Source organism: Microcebus murinus, chromosome 6 (assembly GCF_040939455.1).
Source record: "Microcebus murinus isolate Inina chromosome 6, M.murinus_Inina_mat1.0, whole genome shotgun sequence".
NCBI classification, from domain to species: Eukaryota; Metazoa; Chordata; class Mammalia; order Primates; family Cheirogaleidae; genus Microcebus; species Microcebus murinus.
Window position 1 is genome coordinate 72,272,240 of NC_134109.1, and position 13,734 is coordinate 72,285,973.

General features: G+C 39.9%; 1 protein-coding gene across 1 annotated transcript; it reads right to left on the reverse strand.

Moving 5' to 3' along the window:
* Nucleotides 1-3,466: 3,466 nt before the first annotated feature.
* Nucleotides 3,467-4,237, reverse strand: LOC105864594 (olfactory receptor 11H6-like). The gene has a single exon (XM_012752570.3). It carries the CDS (start codon nucleotides 4,235-4,237, stop codon nucleotides 3,467-3,469), a length of 771 nt encoding a protein of 256 aa, XP_012608024.3.
* Between the last annotated feature and the right edge of the window lie 9,497 nt (nucleotides 4,238-13,734).

Consider the following 13,734-nt stretch of genomic DNA (forward strand, 5'->3'; position numbering starts at 1 on the left):
AATCCATTGCACTGCCTTATGATCATATATAACCCTCGTTTTTCTCCCACTTATAAGTGAGAACATATGGTATTTGCTTTTCCATTCCTGAGATATTTCAATTAAGATAATGGTCTACAGTTCTACCCAAGTTGTTGCAAAAGACATTATTTCATTCCTTTTAATGCCTGAGTAGTACTCCATGGTGTATATATACTACACACACGCACACACACAAGCACGCATGCACGCTACTTTCTTTAATCACTTATGAATTTAAATGAGATGTGAGTTGCTAGAGGCACTTCATAGGGTCCCTTTCACTTTTCTGTTTCCAACTGGGGCAGGGACCTGAAAGAGGCCAACTCATGCATAGTGGTTAGCACCCGAGCCACTCATTTGACATATTGTTTTATTCTATTTTTTTTTTTTTACTCATGGCTATATTACCATACTTACCTCAGGGTATTAGGAAGGATCTCTCATAAACTATTTTTAGGGGCTTAATTTAAGCCTCCTTCTAAGGGACTACCCTTACCTAGAGGAGGGCAAGCAGCAACACCTTATCTCACGTTAGATGGGTTTCTTGTATCAATCCCAGGATGTATGTAATTTCTATTCTAGGTGCAGGGCTTTGCTTACTTATTGGGTTACCTCCACTACAAAGGACGGTCCATTGTGACTCTTGGGAAATGTCCAGGGCTCTGGAGTGTGCTTCTGGGTCCTGTTGGCAATGAGGTGCCTGCTGATGTCCTTGATGTAGCAGGAGTTGCTGCTGAGTCTTTCTTGTAGCTGTCTGTCCATGGCGTCCATCACCAGCATGACATTCTCTATCTGCTCAGCCTTTCCCTGGACTGAACGATGTGCAGGCTTGCTGAGGCCCAAACTTCAAAGCACAGTGGCAGTCTACTGTATACTTCCCCAGGCCCTGGTATTCATCCAGCAGGAACTTGGTGGCAGCCACGGAAGTGAGCTGTTGCCACTTCTGAAACAACCCTCGGTGTTCCTGCTGCTTGTCCAGGTCTGCCGCCTGGGCCCACTGTGATGATTTCTCAGCAGCCACCTGTCTATGGTTGCCTCACTGCCACCTTTCCCCCTCCTCCTGCCTGGCTTGCAGAGCACCAGTCACAGTTGGTGCCAGGGATCGGGATGGCAGTCAGGGGAAGGGGTCCCCTGGATGGCTTTTGTCCATGCAGCTAGTGTCAACCAAATCCCCACTGTCAATTATGCCCAGGACTCCTGTGGGGATATTTGGAGGGCTCCCTCCTTCACCATCTGAGTCCTGGACTTAGAAAGAACTATTTGCTCTTCTGGAGGCTTCCTGTCACCTGGCATCCTTTGCAAGTTTGGGCAATGTTCCTTTCAAGGTCCTTCTTTACAAAAATAAGTCTGGGGTGGCTTTTTCACTCATTCCTTTTGACTGTCTCAAAGGACCCTGCCAGCTGTTGTTCCACATTCAAGTCCCCCTATCTGATATTGCTGCAAATTGCCCACACCTGCTGTGCATTCCCTCTGGCCCAAATTGAGTCTGCTGGTGGGAGAGACCATGCCAAACCCTGAGTAATAATTTACTGGGTGTGAGACTGAAGAGTTAGTGCAGGTGGCACCCTTTCTGGACCCTCCCAAGTTGCCAGTATGGTGGTGGCAGCAGGTGTTTCTTCCTTCTTAGCAGCAGGCCATGTGCACTGGTCCTCCCTGCCGGCTCCACCCTGAGGCTGTGGCCCCACCCTGTGCCTTGCTCCAGCTGGCTGCAGAGTTCTGACCGGTGGGAGGACCTCATTTATCAAAAATCTTATGAACACAGTTGTTTTGTATACTATAAACAATGAGTTTATCTCAAGCAGAGAGCTTGAGACTCAACATTTTAACTTTGATGTGGCAGGTCAACCATTTGAACCCTGAATTTTCTGTAATATAATTTGACCTTTTGTAAACACTTGTGCACAATAATTGGACATCCTAGAAAACCTGGCATGCCTTTGAACTTTATACAAGTACTTAACAAGTAGAGGCACCATAAACCAACTGGGGTGCCTGAATGGGGTCATTCTCCTTATCTTTATTTTTAAGGAATTTAAGAGACAATGGAGAAGAGCCTTTAGAATACACCTTCAAATCAAAATTAGGATCCAAACAACAAATTCCTGGGGAAAGAACCAACAGCTCAGAATAAACTCAAGGACCATCAATCACTACATTTCCTCACACTCCATTTAAGTGGTGCCACAATACAAAAACTCACTAGCCACGTGGTACGAAAGTTGGTTACAAATTTGGAAACCACATGCCTTTATAAACAATCAATACTACATGTTATTAAGCAGCACATATTTTCATCTTTTCACAATCTGCTAAAAAAGATAAATGACAGTAGAATGAACAAAACATAAGCACCCAGAGAGAAATTGTAATTAAAATAATCAGAAATCATCAGCATTTTACATGTACTCTGAAGACATTTTCGATGAAGTTCTGAATTAAGGTTTTTTGCTTATGTAAATCATTAGTCCAGACTATTGTTCATCCATTCAATTCATTTTGTCTATGTGAAATAGAGCAAAGAAATCTTCTGTTTTGCTATGGAACCACTAGATATCCTGCCTCTCAAAGTGCAGACAATCTCAAATCCTTGGTTCTTTCTTAAAGGATGTCCAATTCCAGTTGTACTTCACTTTGTGGAATAGATGACTTTCTGCTGTCTATAAATGTAGCTCTGTAAATTGCATCTTATTTTCCTATTGCCTTTCATTACATTTTAGAGAATCATCCTTGAGAGAATGAATGTCTGCTGATTAAAATAAAATGTACTGTCAAACAAACAATGTGATCACATATTTTAAAGAAGATCATGAGAGATTTTAGGACAACACTCAAATATTTCATACAGGAAAAATACTGAAATAACATATGACACCTGTCACTTGATGACCCTTTACATTTAGTTTCTATCTTAACTCCATTCTGGGCAAACAATAGCCACTAAATTCCTACTTCTTATTATGGGAACTATTTGACCTACCATTTAATATCCAGCTAAAGCTATTAGTTTGTTTCTTTAAAGTTTTTAGGGTAAAAATGTGTGTTATTCTTTGGGATTAGAGTGATAATATCACACTTGCAAAGTTAGACTTTTTTTCATATAGAAATCTTCTCTTTTAGTCAGTGGAAGAGAATTGCTTAAACAAGTTAATCTTGAAGCAAGTATGCGACCTATGTTACATCTTTATATAGTGTTCTAATTCTGAAATAAAAAACAGATTTATGCTGGCTTTTAGAAACTGAGTTAAATGTGGGGGGCCCAATTTTCTTAAGACAATTTTATTTCTTAAACAAGACTAACTCATCATGTAGTAAGTGATATTTAAGGTATAATGGGATTTATTTTAACAGTTCTGTAACCAAAATTACTGAATTCTCTACAAAATTTTCTTGCTCATGTCTTATTAAAGTAGGTTGTGATGGAACTTGGTTCACCATGATTTCTAATTTATGTTTTATGAACAGCTCTTTCTGTCCCCAAAACTTTCTGCAAGGCAGCCTTCATCTCCTTGTTTCTCAGGCTATAAATTAGAGGATTACAGAGGGGTGTTATCACAGTATAAAATAAGGTCACAATTTTTTGCACTTCCACTGGGTGTCCTGATCCGGGGCTCACATACATCACCATAATAGAGCCGTAAAACAGGAACACCACAGTCAGATGAGAAGCACAAGTGGAGAAAGCCTTTCGTTTGCCAGCCTCTGAGGGCATCCGTAGTACAGCCAGCATCACCAGAGCGTAGGAACAGAGGATGAAGAGAAAGGTGCCAATCATGAAGATAATGTTAAAAGTGGAGTAAACATGTTGGGTGGTGGTGTCTTCAGAACAGGACAGCATCATTAATGGAACAGGGTCACACACGAAATGGTTGATGATATTTGGGCCACAGTAGGGCAACTGTGAAATGAGAACCACTGGAGTTACGAAGGTAATGAACCCACCTGACCATCCAAAGATGACGAGGCCGGTGCACAGCTGTCTGGTCATGATGCGTGGATAATGCAGAGGGCGGCAGATGGCAAGGCACCTGTCAAAGGCCATGATGCAAAGGTAGAAGCCCTCATCACACCCAAAGGAGAAGAAGAAGTAGAACTGTGCAAAACAACTCACGAATGAGATGGACTTGCTTGTGGAGAGGAAGTTGGCCAACATTTTAGGAACGGTTGTGGTGACATAACATATTTCCAGGAGAGAAAAATTTCCCAAAAGGATGTACATGGGAGTGTGAAGGCGCCGGTCCCACCGCACAGCACAGGCGATGGCTGCGTTCCCCATGAGGGTGAGAGTGTAGGCTACCGAGAAGAGCCCGAAGTAGAGCAGCTGCATTTTGGGGCTTGCGGGAAAGCCCACAAGAATAAAGTGACTAACGGAGTTGGGAGTTTCTCTGCTGGACACGTTCATTAGTGTGGAAGATGTGGAGCTGACACTGCTTATTGAAGTTACATGGAGAATGTTGGTTTTCCCTGAAAGCAACAAATTTCTTTACCATTTTTAAAATAAAGTATTAACCAATAAGGTTTCTGTTAAAAGTAATAATATAAAAATACAGTTAGATAGAAGGAATAAGTTCTAGTATTTTATAGTATGGTAGGGAAATTATAGTTAACAATAATTTATTGTATATTTCAAAATAGCTAGAAGACAAGAATTGTAATGTTCCTAACACAAAGAAAAGGTAAATGTTTGAGGTGATGGATTTACCAGTTATCTTGATTTGATCATTAAACATTGCATACATTTGCCAAAATATCACATGTACCCCTATAATATGTACAACTATGATATATCAATAAAAACATAAAAAAGCAAGAAGATTGTGATATGCATAACCTATTTCCTAAGAGTATGATTTCATATTAGTAAGATGCAAATAATAATACACATAAAAACATGATTTGGAACAAATATTAAACAAGGTTGGGATACTGAATTACACATAAAGAATGTAAATTTTCTAAATTTGGTAAGTCATTTTACTTCTTTGTATATTTCCTCATGTATTTACTGTATAGGGTACAGTACACACAAATCAGTGTATGAGGAGTTCTTTCTAAAGTATCATGTAAAGACAATTTATTCTAGCTTGTAATATTAGTAGTAATATCAAATAAAGGGTTATTCACATTAAGACATTCAAAGGTCTTATATCACAGGGATGCAATAAATGGCAAAGGGGATATTTCTGTTTGTGGTTTCTTATGGTATTGTAAACTAATGATTAAAAGGACTTCGTTGAGCCCAAGACACACAGTTTTTAATAGGACCACACTCAACACATATTTGATATACAGGCTGCTGGATTCAGCTCCATGGCAATGGGAAGAGTTTTAACTTTTGTGCCTAAAATTCTCTGGTTGAGAATTTTGATGTACTCCTGTGTGAATGTGAGAACTAGATATGCCCCTTGAGGCAATTGATCTTAGGGAGGGAAACTGCTTTGAGTGACTGGACTGTTTAATATGATTAGGTTTGGACAATTTTGTTGCAAAAAAGCTGTAGACAAAAGTTTTTTATTTGCATGCATAGAGTCTCCATATTACTCTCTTCATTATGTGATTTATATGCTTAGTCTTTTTTCTTTTTAATACTTAACTCTGGTGCTTTTTTATACTTCTCCTATGCATTTTCTAATGAGACAAACTTATTACATGAAATATCTTCTTTCTTCACTCCTGGTGCCTCTCCCAGTTTATTATTAAAATGAAACTTAATTTTATATGTCTTATTCCCTTAGGACCTTACTCTTGGCTATCACATTTGGCATCTAAAGTAGAAGGATTGTTGTTTATATCTTCTCATTGCCTTTGGGACTGTATAGACCATCTGAAGTCTGAATACAGCCTGGTGTTTCATTCTATTTGTTTCCCATATCAATTGCATCATAGCAAGTAGCAATACGTAGCACTACCATAATTTCTCAAATTATCAGAGATTTGTAAAAAGTTGTTTGTTTGTGGGCTTTTTTCTTTGAAGGGAGATCCAGGTAAACATCGATTCTCTATTGATATAATGTGATTGCGTGGTAAGATTAAAACAAAATGCATATTTAGGATTTTTATCCTGAATCATTATATGATTATCTCAGCTGAGGTCATTATATAGTATCTGAGAAAAAATAAATGCCATCTTGTTTGGAGACAGCAAGCTATGATGCCAGGGAATCTTGGTCATTCCCCGACAATACTAGCAATGAAAAATAGAGTGCCTTCAAATTGAAAACATTTAAATAACTTACGTATGTATATTGAGTACAAAATATACATAAGCAAAGAAAAAAGATGAATATTAATATTAAAACAAGAGGCAATTGATATTATTAATAATAATTTTCAAAAATATCCTTACCTGGGTATTTTTGAATAATTCATGAGGCTAGGGGAGCATCATAAATTATTTTTCCACATTCTTTAATTTTTTTAAAAAAAAGTTTATTTAACTTTAGGTAATGATTTTAATTTCATTAAAATTTTTTTATTGACACATAATATATGTGCATTTTTTGAGGTACATGTGATAATTTAATAAATTCATATAATGTATAAAGCTCAAATTAGAGTACTTGGGATGACAACAAATATTTATCTTTTCTTTATGCTAGGAACTTTTGAATTTTTCTCTTCTAGCTATGTTGAAATACACAATAGATTATTAACTATAGTCACCCTACTAATCTGTCGAACACTAGGTCTTATTTCTTCTATCTTCATTCTTTTATTGAAGAAAACATTTACTTAGCTCTCACACAGGTCCTAATGGTTATCCAATTTCTTTATAACTCATTTGACTAAATTTTTAAAACTCATTTTATTAGCACCACGCTCTAACCAACTGAGCTAACCGGCCGCCTGCAAAACTCATTTTATTTATGTCCTTTATTCTGTCATCTGTGTTGTAATCCCTCAGAATCCTACTTTCAGCTATCTTAGTTATTTTCACTGACAGACCGAACTTAACAGTGGTATATCAAATCATAACAATACTCACCCTGCATGGGTCTTCTGTTATAATATTTCTTTTGCATAAAGTCACTATCCAAAGGAGATCCTATAAATGCAACAAATAAAAAGTGTACATGTACTGACTGGGTTTGCCATTTAAGGAAGCATTATTTCACATAAATCCAGAGCATATTAAACTAATGAAACTGATATAAATAATATGGGTTAAGGTTATAAGATATCAGAGTTGAATCAGAGATATCCCATGCTTTCTCTCCTGAACAATCAACAAATTCCTTATAGTGTTATAACAATTCTACCTCTGGAAATTTATCAGTTGCATATTTTCACATGAAATCTCTAGGCTTCTTTGTAAACAATAGTCATTAATATTTTAAAGGAATAAGGAAACTAGTATATCTAGTGTTTCCCAAGACTCAGGGAAATAAGAAGGAAATTAATATTTTCAAGCTTCTCTTTATGAATTTTATTCAAATCAAATATTCATATTTTCAGAACGAGAAGAAAGCTCTTGCCAGTCAATACATTTATTTATGCAGAACACTTGGCACTTATTGCAACATGGTATACAAAGTTTTAACTCACTTTCTGCTATGTGTTTAGAAGAAAGATCAGAGAAGGGAAATAAAATATTGCCCCACAGGGTAGAAAGCATGTGAGGGGCTTCTGAAGAATTGGACGATCCAGTTTGCTACCTGCCATGAGTTCCAAAGAATGAATTTTAAAAGATTGTATTCTCCCTAGCTTCAAAGCTCATATTTATGGTCAAGATAAGAGCCCAGATGAAGGTATTGTTTATTTATTCCCGTCATAGCCTTTGGGATTTGAAACTCTCTCCCATGATATTTTTAAAGTCTTTGTTTAACAGATGAGATAGCTTTTGAATTTTGTATATTTTCAATGAAATCCCAAGCCCTGCCATTCTCTGAAGAGTAGTTCACTAAGTTTTTACCTTCCCTTATGCTTTAGGTAACTATGCATTGCAATATGTTCCTGGGGAATAATTAAGTAGTACTAGAGCTTGTTGTAATAGCTACAATAAGAGCTACCATTAGATTCCTTATTCTTATTTTGTAGAAAGAAAACATTCTTTGCTCACCGATATTAATTCTTAAATTTATTTAGAGAGATTTCAGTTGCATTATGGTAGCCATTAGAAAAACGGCATTTTAAAAAAAAAGTCCAAATATACAAAGATAGAAAATAAAACAGTGGTTACCAGGGAATAGGTGGGAGGCAAGGAAATGGGAGATGTAGGTCAAAGGATACAAAGAGGCAAATAAGTAGGATAAACACCTCTAGAGATGAAATGTACAATATGAGGACTATAACTAATAAAACATAATATTGTATTAGAGAGTTTTGTTAAATTAGTAGATTTTAGCTGCTTTTGTCACAAAAAGAAACTGTGTGACATCATAGATATATTTATTTGTTTTGCTATAGCAACCATTTATTATCTGTATGTATCCCATAGTGTCATGCTGTAAAGCAGGTTGTTTAATTTCCATGACTTTGTGTAGACTTGAGTGTTTCTCTTGGAATTGATTTCTAGTTTTATTCCACTGTGGTCTTACAAGATACATAGTGCAATTTCTATTTTTTTGAATGTGTTGAGACATGTTTTGTGGCCTAAGATATGATCAATTGTGGAGAATGTTTTGTGTGCTGATGAGAGGAATGTATATTTAGTAGTTTTTGGGTAAAATGTTCTGTCAATGTCTGTTAGACCCATTTGTTCTAGATTCCCATTTAAGTCCTGTGTTTCTTTATTTATTTCCTGCTTGGATGATCTTGCTTTCAAGTTCTGTCAGTGGGGTGTTGAAATCTAATCTCTGAGACAGTAGGTGGTGCTTGGGGGTAATAATCTATCACCCTGTATGATTGAGTCAGTAAATGCTGTAAAGGGCTGTGCAAATTGACCTCCCTGGTACTTGCTGGAAGGAACAAGCTGTTCCTTCAATAAACAAATATTGTTTTGGGGACCTGCGACTGGCTCTAGCTCCTCAGGAGAAGCACTCAAATGCTCCACGTGGTGGGTGGGGCCCTGGAACTTCCAGGTGAGTCCTTTATTCTCTACCACAGCTGAGGCAGTGGGGGAATGAGTCTGGGCAGGGCTGCGTTGGGTGGGTCTGCCCTCAAGCTCCACTGGTAAGTAGCAGTTTTGGTGGGGGTCAAAGGTCCACTCCCATGCTTCTGGAGAAAGATGCTAGAGAGGGTCCAAAGTGGCCCCACCTAGCCAGAACACCTGCTTTTGGGGGCATGGCTGTTGGAGATTCACAATCTGGCTGTTGGAAGCAGGTTTTACTCTTCTTGCCCTTCCCTGCTCTGCAGTATCCCTTTGGCATCTGCCAGCAGGCAGGAGCTCAAACTACCTGACCTCCTCAATAATGGCACTATGGGCTGGGAGCTTCCCTGTCCAGGATTCTGCCCTGGGCTGACAGCATGGACTTCCTGTGTGGATAGGATTGCTCCATGAATGTGCTGTGGCTGGGACCCACACTGCATTTTCTTTTCAGTTCTGTCCATGCACCTCCCAAGATTCACTAACCTCCCCACTCTTCCCCCTAGCAACACAATTGAGTCCTAGGGGCGTGGGATCTGGCTTGCAGGTCTGTCCCTGGGTCCCTGAAGATCAATCCCTGACTATGCTAGGGAGAAGTGTGCTGGTCCTGATTTGCTTATGGATTGCCCAAGCAGGTTTGATGTCCCACTTTGTGGAGTGCCCTGCTCTAATGGAGCAGCTGGGCAAGCAGCACCAGGGAGGGCCAGTGAACAGGGAGCTCACTCTCTGAGCAGCCCTTTGTCCTCTGCAGGTTAAGAGGAAAGGTTTGAGACCCACTCTCCATGGAATTCCCAACAGAGGGGAAGCAGCTGCTCAAGTGTCTCTCTTGGCAGCCATGGATAGGGGAGGGGATGAGGAAGAAAAGAGTCTGAATGGAGGAAAGCTATCATCCTGGTCATCTCTTTTCCTCTTTCCAGAAGGCAGCCTGCCCAGAATTTTATAGGCTCTGGAGACATGCAGATCCTCCTGGACCCACTGGCCTCCTGTGGCTCCTACTGGGCCAGAGTTGGGAAATGTTTGTGTGAGAACGAGCAAGACAGTAACTGAGGGGCTGAAGCCCCATGGGGAGGACAAAGGTGTATGGTGGGTGGAGAGGTAATATGGCACCTGAGGTCTTGCCCCGGGTCTGCAGTTATGGGAAACACCCTAAGGGGGCTGACAGCTCCCCATTCAAGAAGCTCCCCATTCACTGGTGAAAGCAGCTTTGGGGCTTATGAGGGTAGAAAGCAGCTGCTCGGGAGCCTGCTGACTGCCAGAGATGTGAGGGAAGGAGAAACAAGACTCTTGGGGGTTGATCTCTGTCTATATCTTTGATCTCTGTCCATATCTTTCTCCCTTCTTGTTTCGCTCTGCAACTTCTTCCCATGGAATCTTGGGTAGGTTCTGGCACTTTTCCCTTGGAATTATACCTGATTTGTGATTGTTTTTTCTTTTTCCTCTAAAAATTTTCCTTCTTTCTGAGATGATCTGACAGCTTGTGTCTCTAGGCAGCCATCTTGTCTCTCTCCCCTCAGACTTGTATTCTTTGTTGACAATTTTTCATTTTTGGCATTATCTTGCTGTTTCAAAATTCTGTTTCTAAAATTGCATGCCTAATACTCCTCCCACCCAACATCCCCCTCAACCCACTTGGGTCTGTCATTCCTCTTTAGGTTGCCACAGGTCTATTCTGCACCATGAACTCTCACCTCCCTCTGTCAGATCTAATGTTTGGCTTTTTTGTGAGACAGAGTCTCACTCTGTTGCCTAGGCTAGAGTGAGTGCCGTGGTGTCAGCCTAGCTCACAGCAACCTCAAACTCCTGGGCTCAAGCAACCCTTTGCCTCAGCCCCCCGAGTAGCTGGGACTACAGGCATGCGCCACCATGCACGGCTAATTTTTTTCTAGATATATTTTTAGTTGGGCAATTAATTTCTTTCTATTTTTAGTAGAGACGGGGTGGGGGAGGGGTCTGGCTCTTGCTCAGGTTGGCTTCTAACTCCTGACCTTGAGCGATCCTCCTGCCTCTGCCTCCCAGAGTGCTAGGATTACAGGCATGAGCCACCACGCCCGGCCAGATCTAATGGTTTTATGGATGAATTATTCAGAAAGAGAGAAAAGAAGAAAAAGAAAAAGAAAGCAGAAGAGGAAAAGAGCTTTCTTTCTTTGAGCAAGAGTGAATGTTAGAGTTACACTTTCAGGTTGTTACACCCAAAAACCTCATGTATGATTATAAATGACATGATTGTGGGCTAATTACTGATGCTATAATGGGATGAGCCTTTGGAGACAAAGTTGAACATAATTTACACATAGGAGGAAAGTGGTTGGTCATGATCAGAGAGTGGACTGTGATGGGTCATGTTTCCCATGATGGCTCCCAAAATATCTCCATCCTACATGCTCTTTTGTAATGTGACCTTGCCATTTTCCCATAAAGAGTTGGTATCTACTTCTCCTCCTCTTGAATATGGTCTGATCCAGTGACCTTTATCAATCTACAGAATGTGATGGAAGTGATGCTGTGTAACCTCCAAGTTTGGGCCTTATGAAATCTTTAGTTTCCACCATGGCCTCCAGGAACATGTGGAGTAGAATCAATTTGTTCCAGTTGAAAACAGCAGAACTTTCAGCCAACATGTAGCACCAAGTAGTAGTTGTTTAAAATGATCTTTCTTTGCTATTGATGGTATAACCATGCTTCCAGATGACTATAGATTGAGCCAACATCATGTAGGACAAAAGAGTTTCTCAACTGTGTCCAGAAAATTCAGGGACTCATGAGAAATAATAAATGGTTTGGTTGTTCTAAGACTCAGGGGTCCTCAAATTATGGCCTGTGGGCCACATGCGGGCTGCTGAGGACATTTATTCAGCCCACCAGCTGTTTTTTGCCACCGCTGCCTGTCCTGCTTAGCAGTCGACTGGTCCCGGGCCCACAGTGTGCATGTGTGGATGTGTGCTGCACTCTCCAATGGCCCTCCAATGGTCTGAGTGACAGTGAACTGGCTCCCTGTTTAAAAAGTTTGAGGACCCCTGTAAGTCATTAATCTCTGTGTGGTTAATATTATAGTCGTAGACAACCAAAACAGATTGGGATGTTGAAATTTAAAATGGGGATATCCGGACTTAGATGAAACTGAGAATCTTGAATTTCTGTCATTCAACTTTCCTTACCATGGAATGAAATGGGATCCCATAAATGAGGATATTATATTTTCTCCATATCCTGATTTAAAGAACCAATTCTCTCTCTTTGTGAACCAATCTGATAATTTCTCCTTTTTCTAAGTACATCACCATGAGGAACCACTATGTTTCTGCCTTAGAACATTGTATTTTCCACCTAACAATACAAGTTCAATTTTCCTTTTTCAAGTAGAAAGAATTTAAAATCTTAGTTTCAATTTTTCAACTATGATTCAACCAAAAACCATTGAATTCTGTAATCATGTCATCTGAAAAATATCAGTAAACAAAGAGGTGCTGGCTAAAATTACTCTGATGGACTTTCAAACAAATATTTCCTGGGCATGTTTTTTGAGGGCCAAGCAAACAAGTATGTGGCTTTTGTAAAAGAATGATATATTATCACATATACTTTTTTATAATCTAAAATGTGTTTATAGAAAAAATAATAAAAGTCATAGCTCTTTTTTGTGGTAGTATTTACAACAAAGTGAACTTTTAATCAGGACAGCGAAGAGACTTCCACATGTGTATAATTAACATTTTTAAGACAATCTTAGTGTCCAAGATTTGGATTCCTGGTGCTGCATTGACACAGGTTGGTCCTCACACAAATCCTCTTTAGCTGTTACACAAAAAGGAGCAGAGTGCCAGGAAACTCTCCCTTCCTTTTGTTATGCATCCCTTTCTGGGCACATCTTGTTCCTGGAGGCCACCCCTCAGGAGCAGCAAGGACAATCACAGTGTAGCATTCAATCCCACAGCATGTTTTACTTTCAGTGATGAACTTAATCCATCTGTCAGACTATCACCTGGAAATGGTCCCTCTGTTTTGCTGCTTACCTGGCCCCTCCAGGCTGGCTCTGGATTTTAAAAACCAGCCACATAATGGATGTCACCAGGTGTTTCACGGGACCCTGAAACTCCCCTTCCCCAATATGTGCTTGTTCAAGTGACAGTAAAATTGACTTTAACAAATCCCAAATACTGAATTGCTTACCAATCATTCACTAACAGTAACCTCTCTGCCTTCTCTTATTCTTCAGATGTGATAGTTTAAAAATTGGTCCATTTGACTATACTTATAGGACACCCAGTAGGGGGAACCATGCTCGCTGGAATGGTCCAGTGACCTTCACAATTCAGTGTGTATGAGAATCAGCTGGGGACAGGGCATGGTGGCTCACACCTGTAATCCCAGTGTTTTGGGAAGCTGAAGAGGGGTTATCTCATGAGGCATTGGGGACCAGCCTGGGCAACATAGTGTCAACTGGTCTCTATAAAACATAAGAAAATTAGCCAGACGCGGTGCCTTATGCTGGCAGGGGAGGCTGAGGTAGGAGGATAGTTTGAGCCCAGGAGTTCCAGCTCGGGCAACAGGGTAAGACACTGTCTCTTTACAAAAAACAAAAAGCAAGACAAAAAACAATAAAAATCTTTGAGAAATCATCTAGCATATTATTTAGCATTGAAGTTTCTGAGCCTTCCCCATAAGTTTATTCCAAACCAGGCTTTCTGCCAGCA